This window comes from Acipenser ruthenus, chromosome 56 (assembly GCF_902713425.1).
Source record: "Acipenser ruthenus chromosome 56, fAciRut3.2 maternal haplotype, whole genome shotgun sequence".
NCBI lineage: Eukaryota > Metazoa > Chordata > Actinopteri > Acipenseriformes > Acipenseridae > Acipenser > Acipenser ruthenus.
The window spans coordinates 5,811,424-5,835,420 of NC_081244.1; the positions used below are offsets into that span (position 1 = coordinate 5,811,424).

Below are 23,997 nucleotides of genomic sequence, written 5' to 3' on the forward strand. Positions count from 1 at the left end.
CAATTGCCACATTGGCGCCCTTATTTCAAGCCCTGCTGTTGATGCAGTGTAATGGTCATATAGAACAAAAGTGTTTGAGTACTAGCAATTGTGATTTTTGTACTGATTTTGTAATGCTGGGGGAATATACAGGCTTTTAACATGCTGTTATACATGTCAGATAAACACATGCTTTGCTGTGTCCAATGGTGTTTAAATCAAACCTTGTGTGCAATTTTTATTCAGTTTTGGCGTATTTTAACAGCTTGAAAAGCAAGTTTTTTTTATGTATTTTAAAATATACTCCTGGGGATCAGTTACAGTAAATCATGTTTTAAATCGATGAAATAAAAACCTGGAAAAAAAATAATAATGTTGTTACCGGGTTAACCAATTATATTGCAAACGTGCGTTTTGAAATCCGATGCAGTGCACCGTTAACGAAATCCTTCACCTCGAATGGAACTCTCTCGTCCTTTCTGAACCATGCAGTTCTACCAATGTGCAGCAGATGGCGTCTTTTCTCTTTTCTGGGACGATTTGTAGTGTGCATATTCTGTATTGAATTCTGTTTGTGCTTTGTATCTGTTTAAAAAATACTGTCTGCAATACCGAACTCTCCTCTTTCTAAACACCATGCCAGTAACAGTGCGTGGCGTAATCCAGCTAGCTGTATGACAAAAGAATGGGAAATGTCAACTTCCCCATTTGACAGTAGGTTAGATCCCCTTCTCTCTTGCAGACAGTTAAACATTGAGCTTTGATGCCAGTGTTTGATTGTTTATTTAGCCTGCTGTACATCGCAGGTGCTGATAAACTACTGAAAACAAGAATGGTTTTATGAGAAGATAGTTTTGGTTTGATTTGACACATTGGAAACCAGCTCGTTTTGAACTTCAGATTGAAGGAACTATATTTAAAAAAAAAAAATGATCACCTCTTTTGTTTTTGGGATGGTTCTCTTTTTGCCTGTTGTTCGTAAGTATTTCATTTAATATATATAAATAAATAAATATATATATATAATATCCATTTGTTTTATGAAGTACAATTTCTAAACTTTCAGAAAACTACATTTCTTACCTTCGTATATATCCTGTTTTGTCATTATTTACCAGGGCTTAGAGTCAGTAGCAGGGTCAGGACAGGTCTCAAACCCCAGGGCACCAGAGCGGCCATTTTGAAACGAGCTTTGAAACAGACTTTAAAGTTATAAGGTTAAAAAGCTGTCAGGATGCTAACAATGAAAAGAAAAATGACAGGTACGTTATTTATTCAGTTGTAGCAACACATGGGGACGGTAGATTTTTCAGAACCCCGCTAGAACAATCTGATAATCTATAGAACACCAAAGAGCGATTTCTCATTTCTCAAACTTCAGGAATTCAGGGTGGAAATGGGGTATTTTAGCGCCTGGATAGTTAGTAAGCCCGGTAAATAAAGTAAGCTTTTTCTTTGTGTTTCATCCCAGACAACTCAAGCGTCAGGCTGGCCGATGGGGGCAGCAGCTGCTCTGGGAGAGTCGAGGTTTATCACGATGGCCAGTGGGGGACAGTGTGTGATGACCACTGGGATGTGAGCGATGCCCAGGTTGTGTGCAGAGAGCTGAGTTGTGGCAATGCAGTGTCTGCTCCTTTAGAAGCACACTTTGGAGAGGGGAATGGAACAATCTGGCTGGATGAGGTAGCTTGTAGTGGAAGTGAGCCATCACTGCTTAACTGTGCATTGCAAGAATGGGGAATACATAACTGTAAACATACAGAAGATGCCGGGGTCCTGTGTGCAGGTAGGAAACGTTGACCCCTTTGTCATTCTCCTGTGGATTGTTCCAGACGTGTTTAATTTCTGTTCTACCTCAGCACTATAAATTGCTGTGCTATAGTCTTGGGAGTCAATTGGAGATCAGAAAATGGATTTGAAACCTTGATTAGCACTCCTAGAAACGAGGGGGAGGGAACATAATAATGACACAGTGATAATGTTGCCAGTGCTGATGAGGTAAGAAATGGACCTCAAAGTGGTTTTGTGATGACTGTGCTACAGCAGTGTTTAAAAGATAACTGTGGAAGAATGTCGCGAACACAGTGCCACCCAGAAAACAGCATTCCCTCTTTTTCTCAGCTTCTTTTAAGAAACCGCAGATTGTTGTGAGTGTCCGAGGTGTCGTGAAGCTGAACTGCCTGACGACAGAAACCCTGAGCAACGTCACTTACCTCCTGGTAAAGAACAGCAAGCCGCTGGACGAGAACGGCAATGGCACGTTTTATATCGGGAACAGGAACGCCTCGGATAGCAACGGAAATTACACGTGCAGGATTGTCAGAGAGAAGGAGTTTTCCAGCAACAGCTCTCCTATCTCAATCAGGATCACAGGTAGCTCTGAAGGCGGCAGAGATCATTTTACAGCTTTATCGTTTGTTTTTAGTTCTGTGGTTTTTCCCTCGTTGAGTTGACAACAATTTTTGCTTGACGCAAACTTAAATTAACTCTACTTCCTGTTAGTGCTGCACGAACCGACTGTTCAGTTATTTGGAGCGAGCTCTCTACAGAAATCAGGTGCTGACAATGAGGTGGGGGCTGAAACGAGTGAAGAAACAGCTGCTCTGGTTTTGCAATGATTGCTGCTTCTCTCTGAACTGCGGAGAACAGCGATCCACACAAACCCCAAGCAGCTGTTTCTGCACGTCTTTCACTCTGAATGGTAAAATCAGCATGATCGACACCAGCAAATAATGGTCCTGGAGGGTCGGTGTCCCTTCTGGTTTTTGTTCTTACTGTACACTGAATTAATTAATTTGACCAATTAAGCTTCTAATAAGCACTTAATTGATCCAATTAAGTAATTTAAGGTACAGTTGGAACAAAAACCAGACGGGACACCGAAACTCCGGGACCAGGATTGGAGACCCCTGCTTTATAGGGTTTAAAATCTAAAAGTAATATTATATTTTTATAGAGTTATGTATTAGTAACTAACCTATGCATACCATTCATATATCTGCGTGGAAAATAAATAAATTATATTGTGAACTTGATTTTTAATCGGCTTGCATTTGTCGTCCAACTCAACTAAATTTCAGGCGATGTCTTGGGGTTCTATACCATTTAAGATGAATGATGAGATTAATGATAATCGGGGTGCCAGTGCTGTTTCTGTGTTTCACGCAAGTAATGCTGGAACAGTAATCGTCTGTGTTGTGTTCCTCTCCTAGCTCCTCCTCCCGCTCTGTCTGTGAGCAGCTCTGTATCTGTGAGAGGAGCGGATGTGACAATGCACTGCAGCCTCAGCAGCTCATATCAGAGCCCTGGCTGGTTTATTCTCTACCGGGACCGCGAGGCTGTGCAGGAGCAGAGCGTACCTGGAGGACTCAACAGCTTCACCTTCAACCTCACCCGCAACACAACACACGGACAGCAGGGGGAGTACTCGTGCCGCTATTACACACAGTCACAGACCGGATGGGTGCTGACAGAACACTCGGCTCCTGTGACTATCACAGAACATTTACCAGTCGTCACAAGTAAGTCACACTGTGCTGCTTGTGTTGTTCATGCGAGGTGATACATTTGAGCACTGGTTAGCCTAGACAAGCGCTCCTTTCAGAAACAGCAGTGATAAAGCTGTTGCTAGTGCTAAAATAGATGGGTTTATGTCCTTGACTAGCATCGCTATAAAGAGGGCAGTGATAAGAATCCTAGTGCTAACAAGAGGTCATTTATAGGCTGTTGCATTAGTAGCTTATTGATCCCAGAATCTCATCAAGCAGCTTCTTGAAGGATCCCAGGGTGTCAGCTTCAACGACATTACTGGGGAGTTGGTTCCAGACCCTCACAATTCTCTTTGTAAAAAAGTGCCTCCTATTTTCTGTTCTGAATGCCCCTTTATCTAATCTCAATTTGTGACCCCTGGTCCTTGTTTCTTTTTTCAGTTCGAAAAAGTCCCCTGGGTCGACATTGTCAATACCTTTTAGGATTTTGAATGTTTGAATCGGATCGCTGCATAGTCTTCTTTGTTCAAGACTGAATAGATTCAGTTCTTTTAGCCCGTCTGCATACGACATGCCTTTTAAACCCGGGATAATTCTGGTCGCTCTTCTTTGCACTCTTTCTAGAGCAGCAATATCCTTTTTGTAGCGAGGCGACCAGAACTGAACACAATATTCTAGGTGAGGTCTTACTAATGCATTGTAAAGTTTTAACATTACTTCCCTTGATTTAAATTCAACACTTCTCACAATATATCTGAGCACCCTGTGACACTGCAGGGAATCTATTCAAGGGTTAACTGTGATTATGCCTTTTAACTGGACTCTCTTTCTAAGCCAGGTTCCTGTACATGGGTTGCTATTGGGACTGGCTCAGCAGTAGGGCTGATCATTTTAGTGTGTGTAGCAGCTCTGTGTGTCTGGAAGATCATACAAGGTAAGCAAGAACATTCGCCCACACTACCTTTAGAAAACCTTCACATTGTAAAAGATTAGAGTGAAATTACTGTGGCAAACTTTTAGAAAACCATAACCTGGGAAGTGCATGACTTTATACTGTCTGCATTCTGCCAATGTTTCATTTCTTAGCTGTTTATAAACTATTCCAGCAAAGAAAAGATAATTCTGAAAAGACTCCTTCGGGCAGAAGGGGGGGGGGGGGTGGAGGGAGCACATCAGCGTGACGCGCATTTTAATACCCAATGCTTCTTGATTTCAGTGTACTGCGCAACACTAATATGCTTCCCCAACAGTAATTTTTTTTGTTTTGTTCCATTAGGAAGAAAGGAGCCAAACAGGTAAGGATATATGTTTGGGAGGTGCTGTTTCGTTTTTACGATAAATTCAAACTAACTTTAGCCTGTGTCTAACAAAGCCTGTAAGATAGCCCCTTTTCTATTACAGCATTAATTTGATGTATGAACATGCATTTTTCCCATAGGAGTAGCCTTGACCTTTGTCCACAAAATCAGCCTGACCACATCTGTAAGTATCCCTTTCCCTGTGTCCTAAACTGAAGCAAGGCTCCTTGACTCATCTATCTGCTTATACTGCATACATAGGTTATACAGAAAACTTCACTGATAGTTTTGTTGTTCTCTGTCTCTCAGATGAGCTGGAACCAATGCCTGCTGTAAAAGTACCAGTAAGTGAACTACATTTTCAAAACACTGTTTGCAAAATTACTTTTAATATTACTATCATCTTGTTTAAAATGTGGTTTTGCAAGTGTGAGTCTCACCCTTATCCAGGGTGACTTACAATTGTTACAAGATATCACATTATTTTTACATACAATTATATACAGTTGGGTTTTTTTACTGGAGCAATCTAGGTAAAGTACCTTGCTCAAGGGTACAGCAGCAGTGTCCCCCCACCTGGGATTGAACCCACGACCCTCCGGTCAAGAGTCCAGAGCCCTAACCACTGCTCCACACTGCTGCCCCTAGTGGTGGATTTCACCTGTCTGTGATGATATTTACAGATATCTGAAACCTAATTTGTTATGATATTCCGACTAAGTTATGTGACTAATACTATTCTTCCAAAAAAAACAAAAAAAAAAGTTAAATAAAAAAAAAAATTCCCTCAGTGTGGTTAGAGATGCTAATATTTCATGTTTTTTATTTTTCCCCACATAGGATACAGAGGTGTCTCAACAGAGGAATGAAGATGACGTCTCTTACGCCAGTCTGAACTCGGACTTTCTGCGGCAGAACCGTGCGACTGTGAATCAGGAAAGAGAGGACTGTGTTTATTCTGACGTCATAGGGGGCCACTAGGGAGTTTACACAGCGTTTGAAATTCGGGTTGGGGGTCTGGTTTATTAAGCGAGGACTGCAGGGGTCCACTTGTCATCTTCAAGTGTTTAAACTGGAAACATGGAATTATGAAACACAATTAATAAGAATGTCAGTCTAAGTTTCAGGCAGAAAACACTCCCTGAGGAGCTGTATGAAAAAAGTCCCCAGTCCCGTAATCGCCTTAAAACGGGGGGCTGTTTTCTACAAAGTGAAAACACAACTCAAATTAGTTTAAGTGGAGTTAGTGTGTTTCAAATCAAATCAAATCAAGTTCCTTTGTATAAAACGTATTCAGTCGTGTGTTACCACCTGTCCTGCGGATGCACAGCAGTCCGGAGAGTTGCTCTTTGAAGCTCTGTGTGGAAATCATCTATGAAGTTTCAGAGCTGGATTGCACCGCGGAGCATCGCTGTACGAAAAATGCAGACAATACCACTTGCTTGTACGCACCAAACCCGGGCATACCACACTAAAACCATAGCTACAGTATTCTAAATCCCAGAGCGGTGTGGTAAAGCTTATTTGAAATGAAACAAACACTATACACCGGGGTCAATACATAGTATAACCATAGGAAACAACGCATGAGGAAAAACGACTACATTTACCGTGGCAGTATTTTATAAGGGTAATTCACACACCATTTACAGGTGAAACAGGGTCTATAATACCCCTGTTTATCTTTAAAGTATTTATTTGTCATTTATATGTTTTGTTTTGTTTTGTTTTTTTAATATAATTTTACACTTTGGTTTGATTAATGCACATCTTACATATTATTGACATACTTTGCAATGTATCACTTTCAGTGGCTTCTCAATTCAGTTCACTTGTAATGCCTTATTGAGTAGGACTAATTGAATTATTGCAAACTGTCCTCTCTTTCTTTCTTTCTTTCTTTCTTTCTTTCTTTCTTTCTTTCTTTCTTTCTTTCTTCCTTTCATTCTTTCATTCTTTCTTTCCTGCCTGCGTCCAGTGTGCCGGTTTACAATGAGCTTGAGTGAATTACGCGTTTTAGCAGCTAGTCAGTAGCTAATAGTAAAGTAAGAGATACAGATGTTTCTCTCTCCGATGTTCCCTCCCCTGCACAGACAGACATGTCCTATGTTTTGTGTTTTTACAGTGGTCAGTGTTTGTATTATTATCCTCGCTGTACGCCTGTTTAAGGAACCGTACCCTTGCTAGGACGCACTAAACACTTTCTAGAGTACAATATTGCAGTTTGCACATTGGTGATTTCAAATGACTATTTTGATCAATCTTAGTTATTAATGTAAAATCTGTAGTGGATCGCTTAGATATTGGATAATGTGCTGTCAAATAAAAACATTCTCATTGGTTTCATATGGATTTGTTGTCTGTGTGCTTCTTGGTGACGCTGTGCCCCGTATTTATCAATAACATTGTTCTATGCTTATCGTCTGTATCCCTTCTGAGCGAGCGGGTGTTGCACATGTAACTATCATGCTACAGTCAATCACACTTTAAAATGCGTTATTCCTAAATGAAATGAAGACATCTGCGAATCAAACCAACAAGTCGCCCAAATGAACAAGTCGCTTCGAAAGATGGTGGCCGTCTTTGTGTAAATATGTATCTTACATAAAATTTAAACCGTGTGCAGATTTCTGATTCACCAGTCCTGAAGACATCCGAGGTATTTTACATATTATATGCATTTCACAAAAAAAAAATACATATTGTATTCACATACACACAAAAATAACTAATTCACCGACCTGCCTATAACAATGCAAAAACTACACTTCCCACAATCCCTGAGGTGTAGCCTTATGACGTCACAGTAACGGGTGGAGCTCCACAGGGACATGCCCGAGCTTGTTGCTGTTTCCATTGTATTCAGGCAGTAAGATCGAATGCGTTGCGAGTCGAATTTAGAATCCCTGGCTGCTGTGAGAGTTCTAGAATCCAGGTAAGCGCTGCTTTGCATCAATTTACAGGGAAAAAAAACTATCCCGAATAAACATGCATTGACCGTTTTTGATTATTATTTATTTCTTAGCAGATTAGTTTGCAATTCTGGTTAACTCAAGATTTTACTTATAAAGCGTTGTCTAAACTTAGCGTGAAACTCACGAGACAGTACGTTGCCTATAGTTGAAGCAGTGATGTCATAATCAACTCTCATAAAGAAAACGCTTTTCGCATTAATCCGTTTTTTATTGTTATTTTACAATACGTCGTACATTTAGTTACATCATGCTTTATCATTGTGTACAACTTGACGTTTACACTTAGCATTGGAAAGCACAGAGAGGTGTGGTAAAGCATAGGGAAGCATTGTAAAGCACAGAGAGGTCTGGTAAAGCATAGGGAAGCATTGTAAAGCACAGAGAGGTGTGGTAAAGCATAGGGAAGCATTGTAAAGCACAGAGAGGTCTGGTAAAGCATAGGGAAGCATTGTAAAGCACAGAGAGGTCTGGTAAAGCATAGGGAAGCATTGTAAAGCACAGAGAGGTCTGGTAAAGCATAGGGAAGCATTGTAAAGCACAGAGAGGTGTGGTAAAGCATAGGGAAGCATTGTAAAGCACAGAGAGGTCTGGTAAAGCATAGGGAAGCATTGTAAAGCACAGAGAGGTCTGGTAAAGCATAGGGAAGCATTGTAAAGTACAGAGAGGTCTGGTAAAGCACAGGGAAGCATTGTAAAGCACAGAGAGGTGTGGTAAAGCATAGGGAAGCATTGTAAAGCACAGAGAGGTCTGGTAAAGCATAGGGAAGCATTGTAAAGCACAGAGAGGTCTGGTAAAGCATAGGGAAGCATTGTAAAGCACAGAGAGGTCTGGTAAAGCATAGGGAAGCATTGTAAAGCACAGAGAGGTCTGGTAAAGCATAGGGAAGCATTGTAAAGCACAGAGAGGTGTGGTAAAGCATAGGGAAGCATTGTAAAGCACAGAGAGGTGTGGTGTACCAGGGTAAATTAGTTAATGCAGAGTATAACCACGGGGATACTGCAGAATTACAATGCAAACGTATCTGAGCAAAATTTGATATTACCTGTAAGACGACAAAGAGAAAAAATAAACCAGTCTGGAAAACAAACGCTGGGCAGATAGTGTTGAATTGTAATGCTAGTGTGAGCAACCATGGCATTTGTTTTCAAAGACACCTAATCTAATCACAACTAACACCTCAGCTTTCAAAGGCAGATTCCACCCCTGTGAAATCCACAGGAAACCAGACTTCACCTTAGAGAAGCATCCAATCAAAGACCATGCTGAATACAGCCCTACCAAACAGTGTTCAAACACTTAACAAAGGTTTCACGATGCAAAGTTATGTGCAATATAGTTGAAGTTCCCAGTATTAAATACATAATACCTAAAAATAAATGTATAATGGAATTAACTGAACAAATTAATTATATTTAGGATATCACTGGTACACTTATAATGTTAATGTTGTGCTGAAGATATTTTTGTAAAATATATATATATATATATATATATATTAAAAACCATGGTTATCTAGATATGATCGACATTACCAATTATTGTTTAATTTATTTTGTTTTAAATGTCCTTAATATTAGATCTATAGTTTCGAATTCCTTTTTTTTTATTGCAGTTCCCCCAACTGCCACCAGATGTCAGCACCCTTCCAAACCTTTGTCTTCCTGGACTTGGAAGCAACAGGGCTCAGAGACGACCGTCCGCGAGTGACAGAACTGTGCCTGGCTGCCGTCCATCGCTTCTCCCTGGAGAACCCCCCCGGGGGGGGCAGAGCGAGGCCGCAGCTCCCCCGAGTCATGGACAAGCTCTGCCTCTGCGCCGACCCACACAAACTGGTCTGTCAACGCGCGCTGGAGCTTAGCGGCTTGAGCAACGAGAACCTGACCGAAAACTGCAAGCCCGGCTTCGACGAGGTGGCAGTGTCCCTCATCAACGGCTTCCTGCAGAGACAGGCTCCTCCGGTGTGCCTGGTGGCCCACAACGGGTTCCGCTACGACTTTCCTCTCCTGCGGACGGAGCTCCTGCGTCAGGATTCGGATCTCCCTCCCGGTGTGTTCTGCGCAGATTCCTACAGAGCCCTCCAAGAGATCCTCTGGGACCCCCAATCCCCAAAGAACCACAGGGGCTACAGCTTAGCCACGCTGTACAGGCGTTTCTATCGGAGCTGCCCCCCTGTGTCTCACTGCGCTGAAGCAGACGTGAGCACCCTCATCGCTGTGTTTCTCAGCCAGGCCAGGGATCTGCTCGTCTGGGCTGATCTCAACGCCTGCCCCTGGGAAATTACCCCCCCTATGTACAACCCCAGCCCCCGAAAACCACTGAGGATGCCCCAAGAAACTCAGAATGGAGGTACACCCAAAAGACAGATGAAGGTGGCAAGATCGAGCCAGGCTTTAGGGTTGTGCTAGCTCTATAGAAACACACAGGCAGGCAGCCGCTTATCAGGCATGCACAGTTATCCAGGAATTTTATAATGAAATGTTAACCAAAGTCCTTGTTTTTATTTGTACTATCACTGTTGATGCAATGTAATGGTCATATTGAGCTAAAATGTTACAGAACAAATAATTATGACTTTTTTTTTTTTTACTTATTTTTGTAATAGTGGATGAATATACAGGCTTTTAACATGCTGTTATACATGTCAGATAAACACATGCTTTGCTGTGTCCAATGGTATTGAAATCTAACCTTGTGTGCAATTTTTATTCAATTTTAGTGTATTTTAACAGCTTGAAAAGCAAGTTTTTTATGTATTTCAAAATAAACTTTTGGGGATCAGTTACAGTAAATCATGTTTTAAATCGATGAAATAAAAATATGAAAACAAACGTTTATTTATTTTTTTAATAAACAAGAACACAATTTATATAAAAAAAGGTATTATTTACACATTTGAAACTCAATTTCTCAACTTTTTTTTTTCAGATTACAATAAAAAATATATATAGAGTAGAGCATACATATTAGTACGCAGCAGCACCATCTAGTGCACAGCTGGTGTATTACCAGCAAAACTTGATTGAAAAATGGCAGATTGCTAAATGGATTTCTAGGTTGATCTAGCCTGTGTTGCAGATGTCTTTGGTACGCAGTTAAGAACATAAGAAAGTTTACAAACGAGAGGAGGCCATTCAGCCCATCTTGCTCGTTTGGTTGTTAGTAGCTTATTGATCCCAGAATCTCATCAAGCAGCTTCTTGAAGGATCCCAGGGTGTCAGATTCAACAACATTACTGGGGAGTTGGTTCCAGACCCTCACAATTCTCTGTGTAAAAAAGTGCCTCCTATTTTCTGATCTGAATGCCCCTTTAGCTAATCTCCATTTATGACCCCTGGTCCTTTTTTCTTTTTTCAAGTCAAAGAAGTCCCCCGGGTTGACATTGTCTATACCTTTTAGGATTTTGAATGTTTGAATCAGATCGCCACGTAGTCTTCTTTGTTCAAGACTGAATAGATTCAAACTGACTAGCAACTCCTGAACTGAGTCAAAGCATCTTAACACACAGACGTGTCACATAAATGATAAAAAAAGTAGAGTATTTGAGAAACTAATGAGAACCACTCGGAATGCATGCATGAATGGCATCTGAAGCTAAATATAATCCATGCATTTTACAAGCATTGCATACCAGACTAACCAAGGTGCTCGCATTGGGCGTTCATACATGCTTACAAATATTCTGCTCAGAACTGATTTTCTTTATTATTGTCATTATTATTATTATTATAAAATAGAATACGTTTAGAATTGGTTTCTAAAACCCCAATGTTTTGATTAGCTGTGGTCTACCTAGTCGTCTGTGGCACTTGAAAATGTAAATATACCTTATTTAATTCATTTCCACAATTATGATAAACGTAAAATAATAATAATTGTCTTTTACTCGTATTTATTAGTATTTATATTTATATTATGCACTGCGCATCGCTTTAAATATCGAGTTCTTTCTGGAATGAGAACAGTTCTGAGAACTTTCTAAAATTCCACTGGATACAAACTTTGGACCAATGGGGGGGCGTGGAGATATGACCCACGTGACAGCCGCAGCTATATCCCTGAAGAACTTCCAGAGAATGTTGCTGATATTTTTTTTTCACGTTCGTCCTCAGTGCAGGTCAACAGGTAAGTCTTTAAATAATTATTCTATTGTGTTTGGGGTTATGGCTGAAGCATTGTAGCTTATGTTTGCCGATTTACTTCATGTATATATATATATATATATATATATATATATATATATATATATATATATATATATATATATATATATATATATAGATGTTATTTTGCATTGATAATAAGTATAACAGAAAACTCTTGTTCGAAATCTCACTGAGACCATTGTCTTTCCCATTGGCAAACGACAATTCTCGGTTAAATTGTTTTTTTTTTTGTTTGTTTGGTTTGTTTTTTTAAAAAAAAGGAAAAATCCAATTAATCTTCCAAAAAGTGCTGGTGTTAAAAGTCACCGTGTTCAAGGTTTGTCTTAAACCCACCTGAAGACCGTCTTTAACAATACACAAAGCAAAAAGCGTCGAAAATAAATACACACCAAGAAATGATACAGCGTCAAGATTCTGTATTCAAAAAATAATTATAATTTGTATGGCGCAATAATTATATTACATTTAGCAGCATATTACATATAGTGACGCCTAATATCGACACTGTTTTCTCTAAAACCAGTAAAAACTCTTAGATAACCATCGCTCCGCCTAAACTGCCCTTATCTACCGTTTCCACGCTTCAGTACCACGCGGAGTGGACAGCGGCCGGTGCGTCTGTCTGCGTCCGATAAGCGCCGTGTTTACCTGCGGCTCACAGCTCTTGCAGAATGTATCGGGACGCACCCAGACCACTTTCATCTTTTAAACGCAGTCTAGGTCACCCAGATTGAAAGCATCTTCTACGATGTACAGTATACCACCAGACTGTACTTTCCCATGCACAATCAATAACGCCGCTATGTGTGTGTTAACTTATAAAATACAGTGAACCCCGCTCTGTATATGTATGTACAGTATAATGTGCTTTATGAAACGCCTTGGATTGATTAGCGCTAACATGCCATATCTAGTACCGTATTTCAAGTTCCATCCTTCAGTCTCAACACTTCTTGTGTGTTTCAATGGTTGTTATTCTGGCAGGTTATTGGTGGATAATGTCCTCTGTTTAGCGGGTTTGGCTTTTTTTTTATATAAGTGAAATTCAAACGCAGTGTATCCGAATTTCCACTGCTGTTGTCTATATATTAAAAAACAGACACACATTGATAATAGGTCATTATTAAAATCCATCACGTATTTAATACAAACAACGTGTGATTTGAGGCTGTTTAACCATAATTTCTGTGTTACAGTAATTGATAAAACTAGCTGTATGTGTGTGTGTGTGTGTGTGTGTGTGTTTGTGTGTGTGTGTTTGTGTGTGTGTTTGTGTGTGTTTGTGTGTGTGTTTGTGTGTGTGTGTGTTTGTGTGTGTGTGTGTGTTTGTGTGTGTGTGTTTGTGTGTGTTTGTGTGTGTGTTTGTGTGTGTTTGTGTGTGTGTGTGTGTGTGTTTGTGTGTGTGTGTGTTTGTGTGTGTGTGTGTGTGTGTGTGTGTGTTTTCAATGCATGTTTGTGCACAATATAGATATGTAATCACGGTTATTACATTTTTGTCATGATTTTATTTATGAAAACCAAAAACGATAGATAGATAGATAGATAGATAGATAGATAGATAGATAGATAGATAGATAGATAGATATAGATATATAACACAATTGATCACAATATAACTATATGTAAAGCTGTTTAGTGGTACTGCTGCTGAAATTAAACTGGCATGTTTGGAATTGAATTTACTAAGTTTCTTCTAGTACATCTAAGTTGCTGAGTGTTTTATAGTTCTGGATGAAATGCAGTATCTCCACAACGCCTTGTACAGCCTCCTCGTTTGAATTGTGCCCCCCATTCTAAAGCGCTTCTCTGCACTGTCTGTGTTCCTCGCTCCTCTCTTGGCAGTGAAAAACGGCTCGAGCCATGGCGTCATTCTTTCATCGCTGTCCGTTCCTGACCAGCGCGTCCCAGCCCTTCCTGAAGAGAGCTGGACGCTCTCTCTTCAGCCTCGCTGACCGCTGTCCAGTGATGCTGTCCCACGGCCTGGTCACTACCGCCACCAACCACCAGAGGGCACCAGAGACAACCCCGGCCCGTAAGAACACATCTGAAGCTTTTACATCGATGCTTTTTGGAAGTTTCACTAATTTGCCTGTTTTGACGGTTTTCCAAGATTTATAGTTCCAGTGGTTTGATTTCAAGTGCACAGCAAATAAAATAAAATTAAATAAACTACAGAAGTCACGTGTCCACACTGCTGACGTGTATTTATCCCACTTCTTCTCTGGGTCGTAGGGCTCCCATCGGCTAGCTGGAAAAATATGCTTGTTCTTCTCATACCAGTTCCTCAGCACCACTCTATATCAGATAGATATCAGCTGTCATTAAAACCCCTTAAACAAAGCATAACACTCACTGTCAAAGGCGGCACGTGTGTAAAATGCTCATATAAGAGAAGGCTCCGCTGCTGCTGCAGCTGGTTCTAAATCTTGGTTTCGCCCTACAGGAGCGCAGACTGCCGCAGAGACCATCTCCTCCAACTGTCCCTTTGTCAAGAAGGAGATCGGCGCGGTCCAGGCCAGAGCTGAGGTCCAGGAGGATGTGCAGCGGAGCCGGCCACAAGGGGGTGCGAGTCCCTCGCCAGCTCCCGTCACTCACCGCATCCAAGACAACATGAGCACAGGTACTGCTGCTAGATCTTCCAAGCGAGTCTCTATCACGTGTTTCAGGATGAACAGGTGTTCCACATCTCCCTTGACGAGGTAAAGAGTGCAGCAGTGTGGAGTAGCGGGTAGGGCTCTGGACTCTTGACCGGAGGGTCGTGGGTTCAATCCCAGGTGGGGGACACTGCTGCTGTACCCTTGAGCAAGGTACTTTACCTAGATTGCTCCAGTAAAAACCCAACTGTATAAATGGGGAATTGTATGTAATAATAATGTGGTATCTTGTAACAATTGTAAGTCGCCCTGGATAAGGGCGTCTGCTAAGAAATAAATAATAATAATAATAATAATAATAATGACGCCGAGAAAACCTGCAGGATTGGGGCTCTCCGGGACAGGTTTGGGGACCCCTGAGTTCGGTACTAATTAAAATGGAATAATTCTCTCTTGAGGACGTCAGTTCAGCTTCCTCTCTCCATTGCTGCGCGGTCCCATTGAAGTTATATTAAAAGGGGTTGCTTTAAAAAAAAAAAAAACCGTTCTGCTCTTTTGATCATCCCGGTTTTTCTTCTTGCAGACCAGCCCAGCTTCGATTACGACACGTTCTTTGACTCGAAGATCGCCGAGAAGAAACGGGACCACACCTACCGCGTGTTCAAGACGGTGAACCGATGCGCGGACACCTTCCCCTTCGCCGAAGATCACTCCCAGCCTTCCGGCCAAGCCAAGCCCGTGTCGGTGTGGTGCAGCAACGACTACCTGGGCATGAGCCGCCACCCCCGGGTCCTGCATGCCATTCAGTAGGTGTCTGTCCACCTGCATACTGTATTATTATTATTATTATTATTATTATTATTATTATTTGTTTATTTAGCAGACGCCTTTATCCAAGGCGACTTACAGAGACTAGGGTGTGTGAACTATGCATCAGCTGCAGAGTCACTTACAACTACGTCTCACCCGAAAGACGGAGCACAAGGAGGTGAAGTGACTTGCTCAGGGTCACACAGTGAGTCAGTGGCTGAGATGGGATTTGAACCGGGGACCTCCTGGTTACAAGCCCTCTTCTTTAACCACTGGACCACACAGCCTCCTATTTGGGGGACCAGGCTTGTCTTGTCTGCAAAACGTGTCACTGACTTCCTGTATATATATATATATATATATATATATATATATATATATATATAAGGGCAAGTATGACTATTCATGAGATACGCCATTTTTTTTCGGCTTGTCTCGGCTCCTGTCGCTACCACTCGGCCATTGAATGTTTTTTCTCGGCTTTTTCCGGAGAAAAAACGACTAGAAACCCGTTTTTTGCGTCTTTTCGATGATGTCGGGCAGGGTCCGACATTGGACCGGATAGGAATAATATATATATAGTCACTAGGACTATATATATATATATATATATATATATATATATATATATATATATATATATATATATATATATAATGTAAATATTTTCAATCCAGACTCACATGCTGGAATTAATTTCCAGACAGGAAATTAAATAAATAAATAAACAAATAATTCTGTACAAGAAACGGAATCTATTTCCGTAAATAAAGTAGCTTTTCTCATTTAAAAAAAAATCCAGGCATTACAGGGTTAATCACGAAGTTTAAAAAAAAAAAAAAAAAAAAAATTAAAATAGAATGTATTGCATCTCTCTTCCGTCGACTTTTGTTGGTTTAAAGGCTTAGGCACACATAAATACTTTTTTTTGTTTTGTTTTTCCTTTTCTTATTTTTGAACCCGAACACTTTGCATTCCGACATCATTCACCCTCCCGGCGTTCACTGGGGGGGCTGTCAGGATCCAGTATGGGGGCGGCATGCAATTGCAGTTACTGCAATTGAAATACTGCCCAAACTTTTAACTTTATAAGAAAGTTGTGCCGCAGCGAGACCTGTTTGTTGTGTATGCATGTGCATTTAGAGATCCTTGTTATTTTGAGTACAGTTCCCCTTTTAATAAATACAGTTGACCCCGTCTCTTACAGCGTATGTCTTTATTGAAGACACTGTTTGTCGGTCAGTTAAATTGGCTTCAGTGAAAGCAGTTCGATCACGACAATTATTATAACGTCTCTAAAATATACCTTCCAAATCCAGTCCCTTCGAATTGGAACGGGAACAATAATTGGGGATTGATTTTAAACAGAAAATGACCCCATTGAAATAGTTGCTTGTTCCACCATTGCGAGAGAGAGAGAGAGAGAGAGAGAGAGAGAGAGAGAGAGAGAGAGAGAGAGAGAGAGAGAAGCATGTGATTCAACTGGTTTTAAACCAGGACGGTGTTTTCGCCGCCAGAGCACAGTAAACGTGACGCTCGCCTTCTGCCCCTGCAGGGATACCCTGGATCTGTACGGCGCGGGAGCCGGGGGAACCAGGAATATTTCTGGCACCAGTAAATTCCATGTGGATCTGGAGCAGGAGTTAGCCAGCCTTCACTACAAGGATAGCGCCCTGGTTTTCTCCTCCTGCTTTGTGGCAAACGACTCCACCCTCTTCACTCTGGCCAAGATGCTTCCAGGTACGACCTGGGGATTATTATTATTATTATTATTATTATTATTATAATATCAAGTCACTTCAATGACAAACGTTTCTATGAGAATACTTTGCTGTGGCTGTGGTGCTGGTTTAGAGCGTTGGATGCAAATCTCAAGTGACTGTAGCCAACAAAATCATTTTGTTTAATTGGTTAAGGGTACTTTTTTTTTCTCAAAGAAATCATTGACCATTATATTTGTTCAGCTGGTTTCTGCAGCACCCTTAAACCTCAAGGAACGCTTAAAGGGAAAACTAAGGGGAAGCTTCAGATATTGCAGCCAACAGAGTTTGATGTTAAAATACAGGTGTGCAGGCTAACTGCGATGGCTCTCTAGAGGATTACAGTAACCATTATAAATGCATAACACACCTGAGATTAGAAATCAAATCGACACCGCTGCTCCAGATTTAACTAAGTTTAAGTAACTACTAAGTTTTAAGAGTAATCTTTCTTACAATGTAATTGAACGTACACACATATGCAGAAGCGATCAGGATTTCTCAAATTGACAACGCACGCAGACTTTCAAACTCCAAGCTTACTCTTAGATTATCCTCACAATTTTGTATGTTTTTGTAAAAACGCTTTAACCAAAAATATTTAGAACGATGCACAGTCCTGTTTTCTCCTGCAACAGGAACTCAAATGATCCTGTTGATTAAACCCCCCCCCCCCCCCCCCCCCCTGATGTTTCCTCCCAGGCTGTGAGATTTATTCCGATGCCGGGAACCACGCCTCGATGATCCAGGGAATTCGTAACAGCGGCGTTCCGAGACGCATCTTCAGACACAACGACCCGGGAGAGCTGGAGGAGCTGCTGAGCAAGTCAGACCCCAAGACTCCCAAGATCGTCGCGTTCGAAACGGTTCACTCCATGGACGGTGAGTTCATTCAAAATCCAATCAACGTGGGGGGGGGGGGGGGGGTAATCAAAAATCCGACAGACTGCTGAAAGAAAAGCAGCAATCTGACTTTCTACCGTTCTCTCCCGGTGAAGTCACTGCTGCTTATTGTCAGCTTTTTTTTTTTGCTCAGTCCCATTGCGGTGATAATTAAAAAATGGTTGAATGTAATTCATTGCACAGATTTCTCGGTAACTTTAGCGACTAAGTTTGTCCGGGGAAACGGAGCAAAAGCCGCATTCCCTTTATTTTACAACCCAAAATTGCATACCCATACCGTTGATTGCAAGTACTGGTGCAGAGTTGAATATAGGCTAGCTATCTGTTTTTCTGTTTCTTCTTAGATCATAATTTACAAGGCTTCCTAAGGGTGGTTTTATACTTTACGTTAACATTTTGAATTGCACCCCGCTTTTGACGTTAAATAAAATATCTAAACCCTGTTCATTTTTTACTGCCGTGCTGCGAGAGTTAATCGCCATTGATTGGTCCTCGGTTGTAAAGGTGAGGGAAGGACGGCTTTTCCTGATTTTTGAAATCAACACATTAATGAATGCATTTATTTAATACCTATTTTTTTCAGGTGCAATCTGCCCTCTGGAGGAGCTGTGTGACGTGTCCCATCGCCACGGCGCCCTGACCTTCGTGGACGAGGTCCACGCAGTGGGACTGTATGGAGCTCGAGGGGGTGGCGTGGGGGAGAGAGACTCCATCATGCACAAGATTGACATCATCTCCGGAACACTGGGTACGCCTGCAGTTCATGTCTTAAACAGTGGAGGGCGCATGTCTTTAGTTGTGCCGACAGCTATGGAAAAGGTTTTTGAAATCCCCCTATAGCAAGGGAACATTATTCAGCAGCTTTCATTGGACTCTATGAAGCTGAGGGAGTTCATTCTATATAGAGGGTGTGTGATTCTATATGTTAGCAAGGGAACATTATTCAGCAGCTTTCATTGGACTCTATGAAGCTGAGGGAGTTCATTCTATATAGAGGGGGTGGAATTCAATATGTTAACAAGGGAACATTATTCAGCAGCTTTCATTGGACTCTATGAAGCTGAGCGAGTTCATTCTATATAGAGGGTGTGGAATTCAATATGTTAACAAGGGAACATTATTCAGCAGCTTTCATTGGACTCTATGAAGCTGAGTGAGTTCATTCTATGTAGAGGGTGTGTGATTCAATATGTTAACAAGGGAACATTATTCAGCAGCTTTCATTGGACTCTATGAAGCTGAGGGAGTTCATTCTACAGGGGGATGAATGCAAAACTTTTGGCCACAAAATATCCACTGTAGGTGCTGCCAATTTGCCAACAGATAAGAAGCTGGATCTGAATCACGTTCCTGTTGAAACAAAGGCTTACCGTGTGCGTGCGTGCGTGCATGCGTGCGTGCGTGCGTGTGTGTGTGTCTCCCTCAGGCAAGGCGTTCGGTTGTGTGGGGGGTTACATTGCCAGTACCGCCGCCCTGGTGGACGTGGTGCGCTCCTTCGCCGCCGGGTTCATCTTCACCACCTCCCTGCCTCCCATGGTCCTCGCCGGGGCCCTGGAGTCCGTGCGGGTGCTGAAGAGCCCAGAGGGACAGGCCCTGAGGAGGGCCCACCAGAGAAACGTCAAGCACATGAGGCAGCTGCTCCTGGACGAGGGGCTGCCCGTCATCAACTGCCCCAGCCACATCATCCCTATCCGGGTAAGAGCAGAGCCGAGCGCCCCCGTATAAATTGTTACTTCTTATCTCCCATCGTATTCTAGTCGTATTTGCACTTACTGTAAACTGTCTGTCGGACAGGTGAGCGACGCAGAGAAGAACTCTCGGATCTGTGATCTTCTGCTGGAGAAGCATGGCATCTACGTGCAGGCTATCAACTACCCCACCGTGCCTCGAGGGGAGGAGCTTCTGCGCCTTGCCCCCACCCCCCACCACACCCCACCAATGATGGACTACTTTGTGGGTGAGTGGGCGGGGCTTTGTTATAGCTAGAGAAACTGAGTTATCTAGAGGTTCTGTCGCATTGCTTTATTTACTGTGACTAATCGATATGTACTTGAACTACGTCTGGGTTGACTGGTTCGAAATCAGAGTCTTCATTTCCATCAGCAGCAGATCTGAGATCAAGTAGTGGTTAGGGCTCTGGACTCTTGACCGGAGGGTTGTGGGTTCAATCCCAGGTGGGGGGACACTGCTGCTGTACCCTTGAGCAAGGTACTTTACCTAGATTGCTCCAGTAAAAAACCCAACTGTATAAATGGGTAATTGTATGTAAAAATAATGTGATATCTTGTAACAATTGTAAGTCGCCCTGGAAAAGGGCGTCTGCTAAGAAATAAATAATAATAATAATAGAAACAGGAAGGCTACGAATATATTCTGCTTTCAGGGAAATGTTGGAGGTTGGTGAATGAATTGGAGAATAGAGTTTTTACACACAGGTGATTTTTGGCTTGCTGTGTAATTGCAGGTGGAACCGGCTGCAGCCCCAGTTTGATACTGGGAACGAGTTTTGCACACTGGGTTCGATGTGCTCGTGACTGGTTCTTGTTTTTTTTTTCTCTTGCAGATAAACTGGTTGAAGTCTGGAAGGAGGTGGGGCTCCCCCTGAACCCCCAATCGGAGACCACGTGTAACTTCTGCAGCCGACCTTTGCACTTTGAACTCATGAGCGAGTGGGAGCGCTCGTATTTCGGAAACATGGGCCCCCAGTAAATCACCTAGAATTTTAGGATTTAGACATAAATTAAAATATAAGACTGTTATTAGCGACAGGGGGAAGTCACATGTATCCACCTGAGGCGTGTTTAATGTTCTACTATGAGCCCGATAGTCTGCTGTAGATATTCAATATATGAATCAAGTCAAGAAAATAAGTGAGGCAAGTCTGGATAATCAATACGACTTTATATATTTTGTTTAAGTATAGCTGATACAGCATAAGTAAATAAGTAACAGAAAATGTTTTTGAGGTTCATAGTTTTTTCTCCGTCTGGTTTGTCGACTGCTGCATAATCCAGTTAAAAGAAAACTGTGACAGTGGCGTTTTATTTGCCATTTCAGTGTTTGGAGCAGCTTTCTTTTTGTAGGGTGTTTTGTAATTCATTTTCTGTTAACTCGTAGAATCGGTGTTCAGCCATTTTCTCTTGCTGTGAGGAGTGGAGATGATAAGCGTTCCTTTGAAAAGGGGCGGGACTGACAGTGTTGTGAACCAATCACATGTCAGAGGGAGACTTGCCCGGTGGTGTAAGGATGTCAGGGCAATAGTTCAATCTGTTTTTGCTCCTATGATGAGGTTTTAACCAATCACAGGCCAGGCTTTACAAACACGGATTATTAATTATTATTATTATTATTATTATTATTATTATTATTATTATTATTATTATTATTATTTATTTCTTAGCAGACGCCCTTATCCAGGGCGACTTACAATTGTTATAAGATATCACATTATTTTTTACATACAATTCCCCATTTATACAGTTGGGTTTTTAGTGGAGCAATCTAGGTAAAGTACCTTGCTCAAGGGTACAGCAGCAGTGTCACCCCACCTGGGATTGAACCCACGACCCTCCGGTCAAGAGTCCAGAGCCCTAACCATTACTCCCCTATATAAAATGCTTATGCGAGTAAAGTTAAGTACGATAGATAGATAAGAGCAATTACAAAAATGTGACTACGGATACCTATAAGAGTAAAATTAAGCACAAGATATAGTTATATAGTTATAATTAAGAGCAGTAGTGGAATACAGCGAGGTATGGAGCAGTTCAGTGTAGGTACAAGCTGATGCAAGTACTGGTACAACTGGGTGCCATACAGTCCAGTATAGTGGAGAGTTGTGAGGTTTACAGATGGTTTTATATATATATATATATATATATATATAATTATTTAGATGTTTTATTTAACATCATGTAATCAAAGAAACTACAAAATGATATTGCAAAAGTCTACCTGAAGCCATACTAATTGTACAGTATTTCATGTTAGATTTTGAAATGTCACATTTTTCAATTGTTGTCAGTTTTGTCATCAAGTATATGGGAAAACTACAAAGCGGTGTGCGCTTCAACCTGTAACCTGTACACTGGAATCAAGCTTGTAATAAAACCTGGAATGGGTGAAACTGCTATGCAGTAGGAGTCTTATTCCCATCCCTGCAACGCACTTGCAAATACGATTTATTTATGAACTATTAGAATCAGTAAATGAGAAACTAAATCAAATAACACCCTAGTGAAAATCCTTGACATGTGTTTCACTTTTAGTATTAAGGCTACATTGTGTTGCTGCCCTTGTCTTTGTTAGTGAGGTTTCACTGAATTCTGAATATTGCTTGCCGTTGTTCTTTCATAACTCTCTAGTCTTATCAACCTCTCGTAACCATGAAGTAAATTTGACACACAGGATAGTTACACTTATTGCCCAGCCCTCTGTGATGTATCTTGGTGTCCCTAAATAAATAATTGCCCCCTGTTCAAATAAAATGTGCAGGGGGTAGCCCTTTTTCACCCCCTGCATGTCAAGACAGGACATTAGTTTATAATTTTACCACCCAAAAACAGATTTATGTGCCCCAGACAAACTCCCTTGAATTCATCGGTCATGTCTCTTCAGGCTAGATTTACTGTTACATGTACAGTTGCTGATGTGTTGCCTCAATAAACAAAACACTGGTAAAATTATTTTCCTTTTATTCTTTGGACTGTTTTGTGTTTTTTTTTCATTGCTTTTCTTGCGTTCTCATTAATATTTGTCTTTTTATTCGTGTGAAGCGCTTCGCAGCAACATTCTTATTGTGAAAGGCACCCATACAGCATCTCAGGAACATAGTACACCTGTGCTTCTGAATCTGCGTTGGCTCCCAATACGATTCAGGGCTGATTTTTAAGATCAGGCTCCTCACATACCAGTCACTCCATGGCTCCACTCCAGGACACCTGCTTCCTGTCTACTCTCCTGTCTGCAGTGTCTTCAGTCTCCAAACTCTGGTTGTCTTCGACCGCCTATTACCAAGCTACGGTCCATGGGAGATGGAGCCTTCCTCACAACACATCTTTTTAAACTAGCAGTTAAGGATCTGTGTTAATGCTGACTCTTGCTTTGTTGAATGCATTCTGTTTTAACCAAGTCTTATGAACCCTGGTCAAAGTTTATCAATGTAATTTAGCATTTATTTCCATGCTTTCCCCATAGATTTACTATAGATTACCCTGGTTTGATATGTTTTTTTTAATATGCTTTACCAGACCTCTCTGTGCTTTACAATGCTTCCCCATGCTTTACCAGACCTCTCTGTGCTTTACAATGCTTCCCTATGCTTTACCAGACCTCTCTGTGCTTTACAATGCTTCCCTGTGCTTTACCAGACCTCTGTGCTTTACAATGCTTCCCTATGCTTTACCACACCTCTCTGTGCGTTACAATGCTTCCCTATGCTTTACCAGACCTCTCTGTGCTTTACAATGCTTCCCTATGCTTTACCACACCTCTCTGTGCTTTACAATGCTTCCCTATGCTTTACCAGACCTCTCTGTGCTTTACAATACTTCCCTATGCTTTACCAGACCTCTCTGTGCTTTACAATGCTTCCCTATGCTTTACCACACCTCTCTGTGCGTTACAATGCTTCCCTATGCTTTACCACACCTCTCTGTGCTTTACAATGCTTCCCTATGCTTTACCAGACCTCTCTGTGCTTTACAATGCTTGCCTATGCTTTACCAGACCTATCTGTGCTTTACAATGCTTCCCTATGCTTTACCAGACCTCTCTGTGCTTTACAATGCTAATAATAATAATAATAATAATAATAATAATAATAATAATAATAATAATAATAATAATAATAATAATAATACGTAAAACCTCATGAAATAGTACCCCAAAAATCTATCATCATAAACGCAGTTAAAACAGTTTACGTTCACCGTTCCCCACAGTTTGGTGCCGTACAGCCCCTTGCATGAAAGCCGCCATGGTGCCGTACAGTTCAGGCCACCTTTCGGCGTCGACAGTGCATTACTG

General features: G+C 41.4%; 3 protein-coding genes across 6 annotated transcripts; all 3 read left to right on the forward strand.

Annotated features, from left to right (window-relative positions):
• Nucleotides 1-325: 325 nt before the first annotated feature.
• Nucleotides 326-7,117, forward strand: LOC117404306 (uncharacterized). 4 transcript variants are annotated; one of them, XR_009320301.1, is made up of 9 exons: nucleotides 330-957; nucleotides 1,451-1,765; nucleotides 2,101-2,352; nucleotides 3,192-3,500; nucleotides 4,302-4,401; nucleotides 4,744-4,762; nucleotides 4,906-4,949; nucleotides 5,075-5,109; nucleotides 5,606-5,662. XR_009320301.1 is itself a non-coding variant. In XM_059017403.1 (9 exons), exons 1-9 carry the CDS (start codon nucleotides 909-911, stop codon nucleotides 5,744-5,746), a joined length of 1,260 nt encoding a protein of 419 aa, XP_058873386.1. In that variant the 5' UTR covers nucleotides 330-908; the 3' UTR covers nucleotides 5,747-7,117. The 4 variants fall into 4 exon arrangements, 3 of the variants coding, with proteins under 3 accessions (XP_058873388.1, XP_058873386.1, XP_058873387.1); XM_059017403.1 differs by having other exon boundaries at nucleotides 4,306-4,401; nucleotides 5,606-7,117; XM_059017404.1 differs by lacking the exon at nucleotides 330-957 and adding an exon at nucleotides 1,162-1,241 and having other exon boundaries at nucleotides 4,306-4,401; nucleotides 5,606-7,117.
• Nucleotides 7,118-7,570: 453 nt separating this feature from the next.
• LOC117404310 (three prime repair exonuclease 2-like) lies at nucleotides 7,571-10,568 on the forward strand. The gene is made up of 2 exons (XM_034007149.3): nucleotides 7,571-7,700; nucleotides 9,353-10,568. Exons 1-2 carry the CDS (start codon nucleotides 7,645-7,647, stop codon nucleotides 10,143-10,145), a joined length of 849 nt encoding a protein of 282 aa, XP_033863040.2. The 5' UTR covers nucleotides 7,571-7,644; the 3' UTR covers nucleotides 10,146-10,568.
• A 1,220-nt stretch (nucleotides 10,569-11,788) lies between these two features.
• LOC117404307 (5-aminolevulinate synthase, erythroid-specific, mitochondrial-like) lies at nucleotides 11,789-22,646 on the forward strand. Its single transcript, XM_034007146.3, has 10 exons — nucleotides 11,789-11,862; nucleotides 13,746-13,935; nucleotides 14,347-14,523; nucleotides 15,081-15,303; nucleotides 16,863-17,047; nucleotides 17,770-17,949; nucleotides 18,554-18,718; nucleotides 19,397-19,665; nucleotides 19,765-19,927; nucleotides 20,534-22,646. The coding sequence occupies exons 2-10, from the start codon at nucleotides 13,764-13,766 to the stop codon at nucleotides 20,677-20,679; spliced, it is 1,680 nt and encodes a 559-aa protein (XP_033863037.3). The 5' UTR covers nucleotides 11,789-11,862; nucleotides 13,746-13,763; the 3' UTR covers nucleotides 20,680-22,646.
• Nucleotides 22,647-23,997: the final 1,351 nt, after the last annotated feature.

Coding starts and splice junctions, on each gene's coding strand:
- LOC117404307 (XM_034007146.3), top strand. CDS start 13,764: ATGGCGTCATTCTTTCATCGCTGTCCGTTCCTGACCAGCGCGTCCCAG. Junction 13,936..14,346: donor ACCAGAGACAACCCCGGCCC/GTAAGAACACAT, acceptor TTCGCCCTACAG/GAGCGCAGACTGCCGCAGAG. Junction 19,928..20,533: donor AATGATGGACTACTTTGTGG/GTGAGTGGGCGG, acceptor TTTCTCTTGCAG/ATAAACTGGTTGAAGTCTGG.
- LOC117404306 (XM_059017403.1), top strand. CDS start 909: ATGATCACCTCTTTTGTTTTTGGGATGGTTCTCTTTTTGCCTGTTGTT. Junction 2,353..3,191: donor TATCTCAATCAGGATCACAG/GTAGCTCTGAAG, acceptor TTCCTCTCCTAG/CTCCTCCTCCCGCTCTGTCT. Junction 4,950..5,074: donor AAATCAGCCTGACCACATCT/GTAAGTATCCCT, acceptor TCTGTCTCTCAG/ATGAGCTGGAACCAATGCCT.
- LOC117404310 (XM_034007149.3), top strand. CDS start 7,645: ATGCGTTGCGAGTCGAATTTAGAATCCCTGGCTGCTGTGAGAGTTCTA. Junction 7,701..9,352: donor GTGAGAGTTCTAGAATCCAG/GTAAGCGCTGCT, acceptor TTTTTATTGCAG/TTCCCCCAACTGCCACCAGA.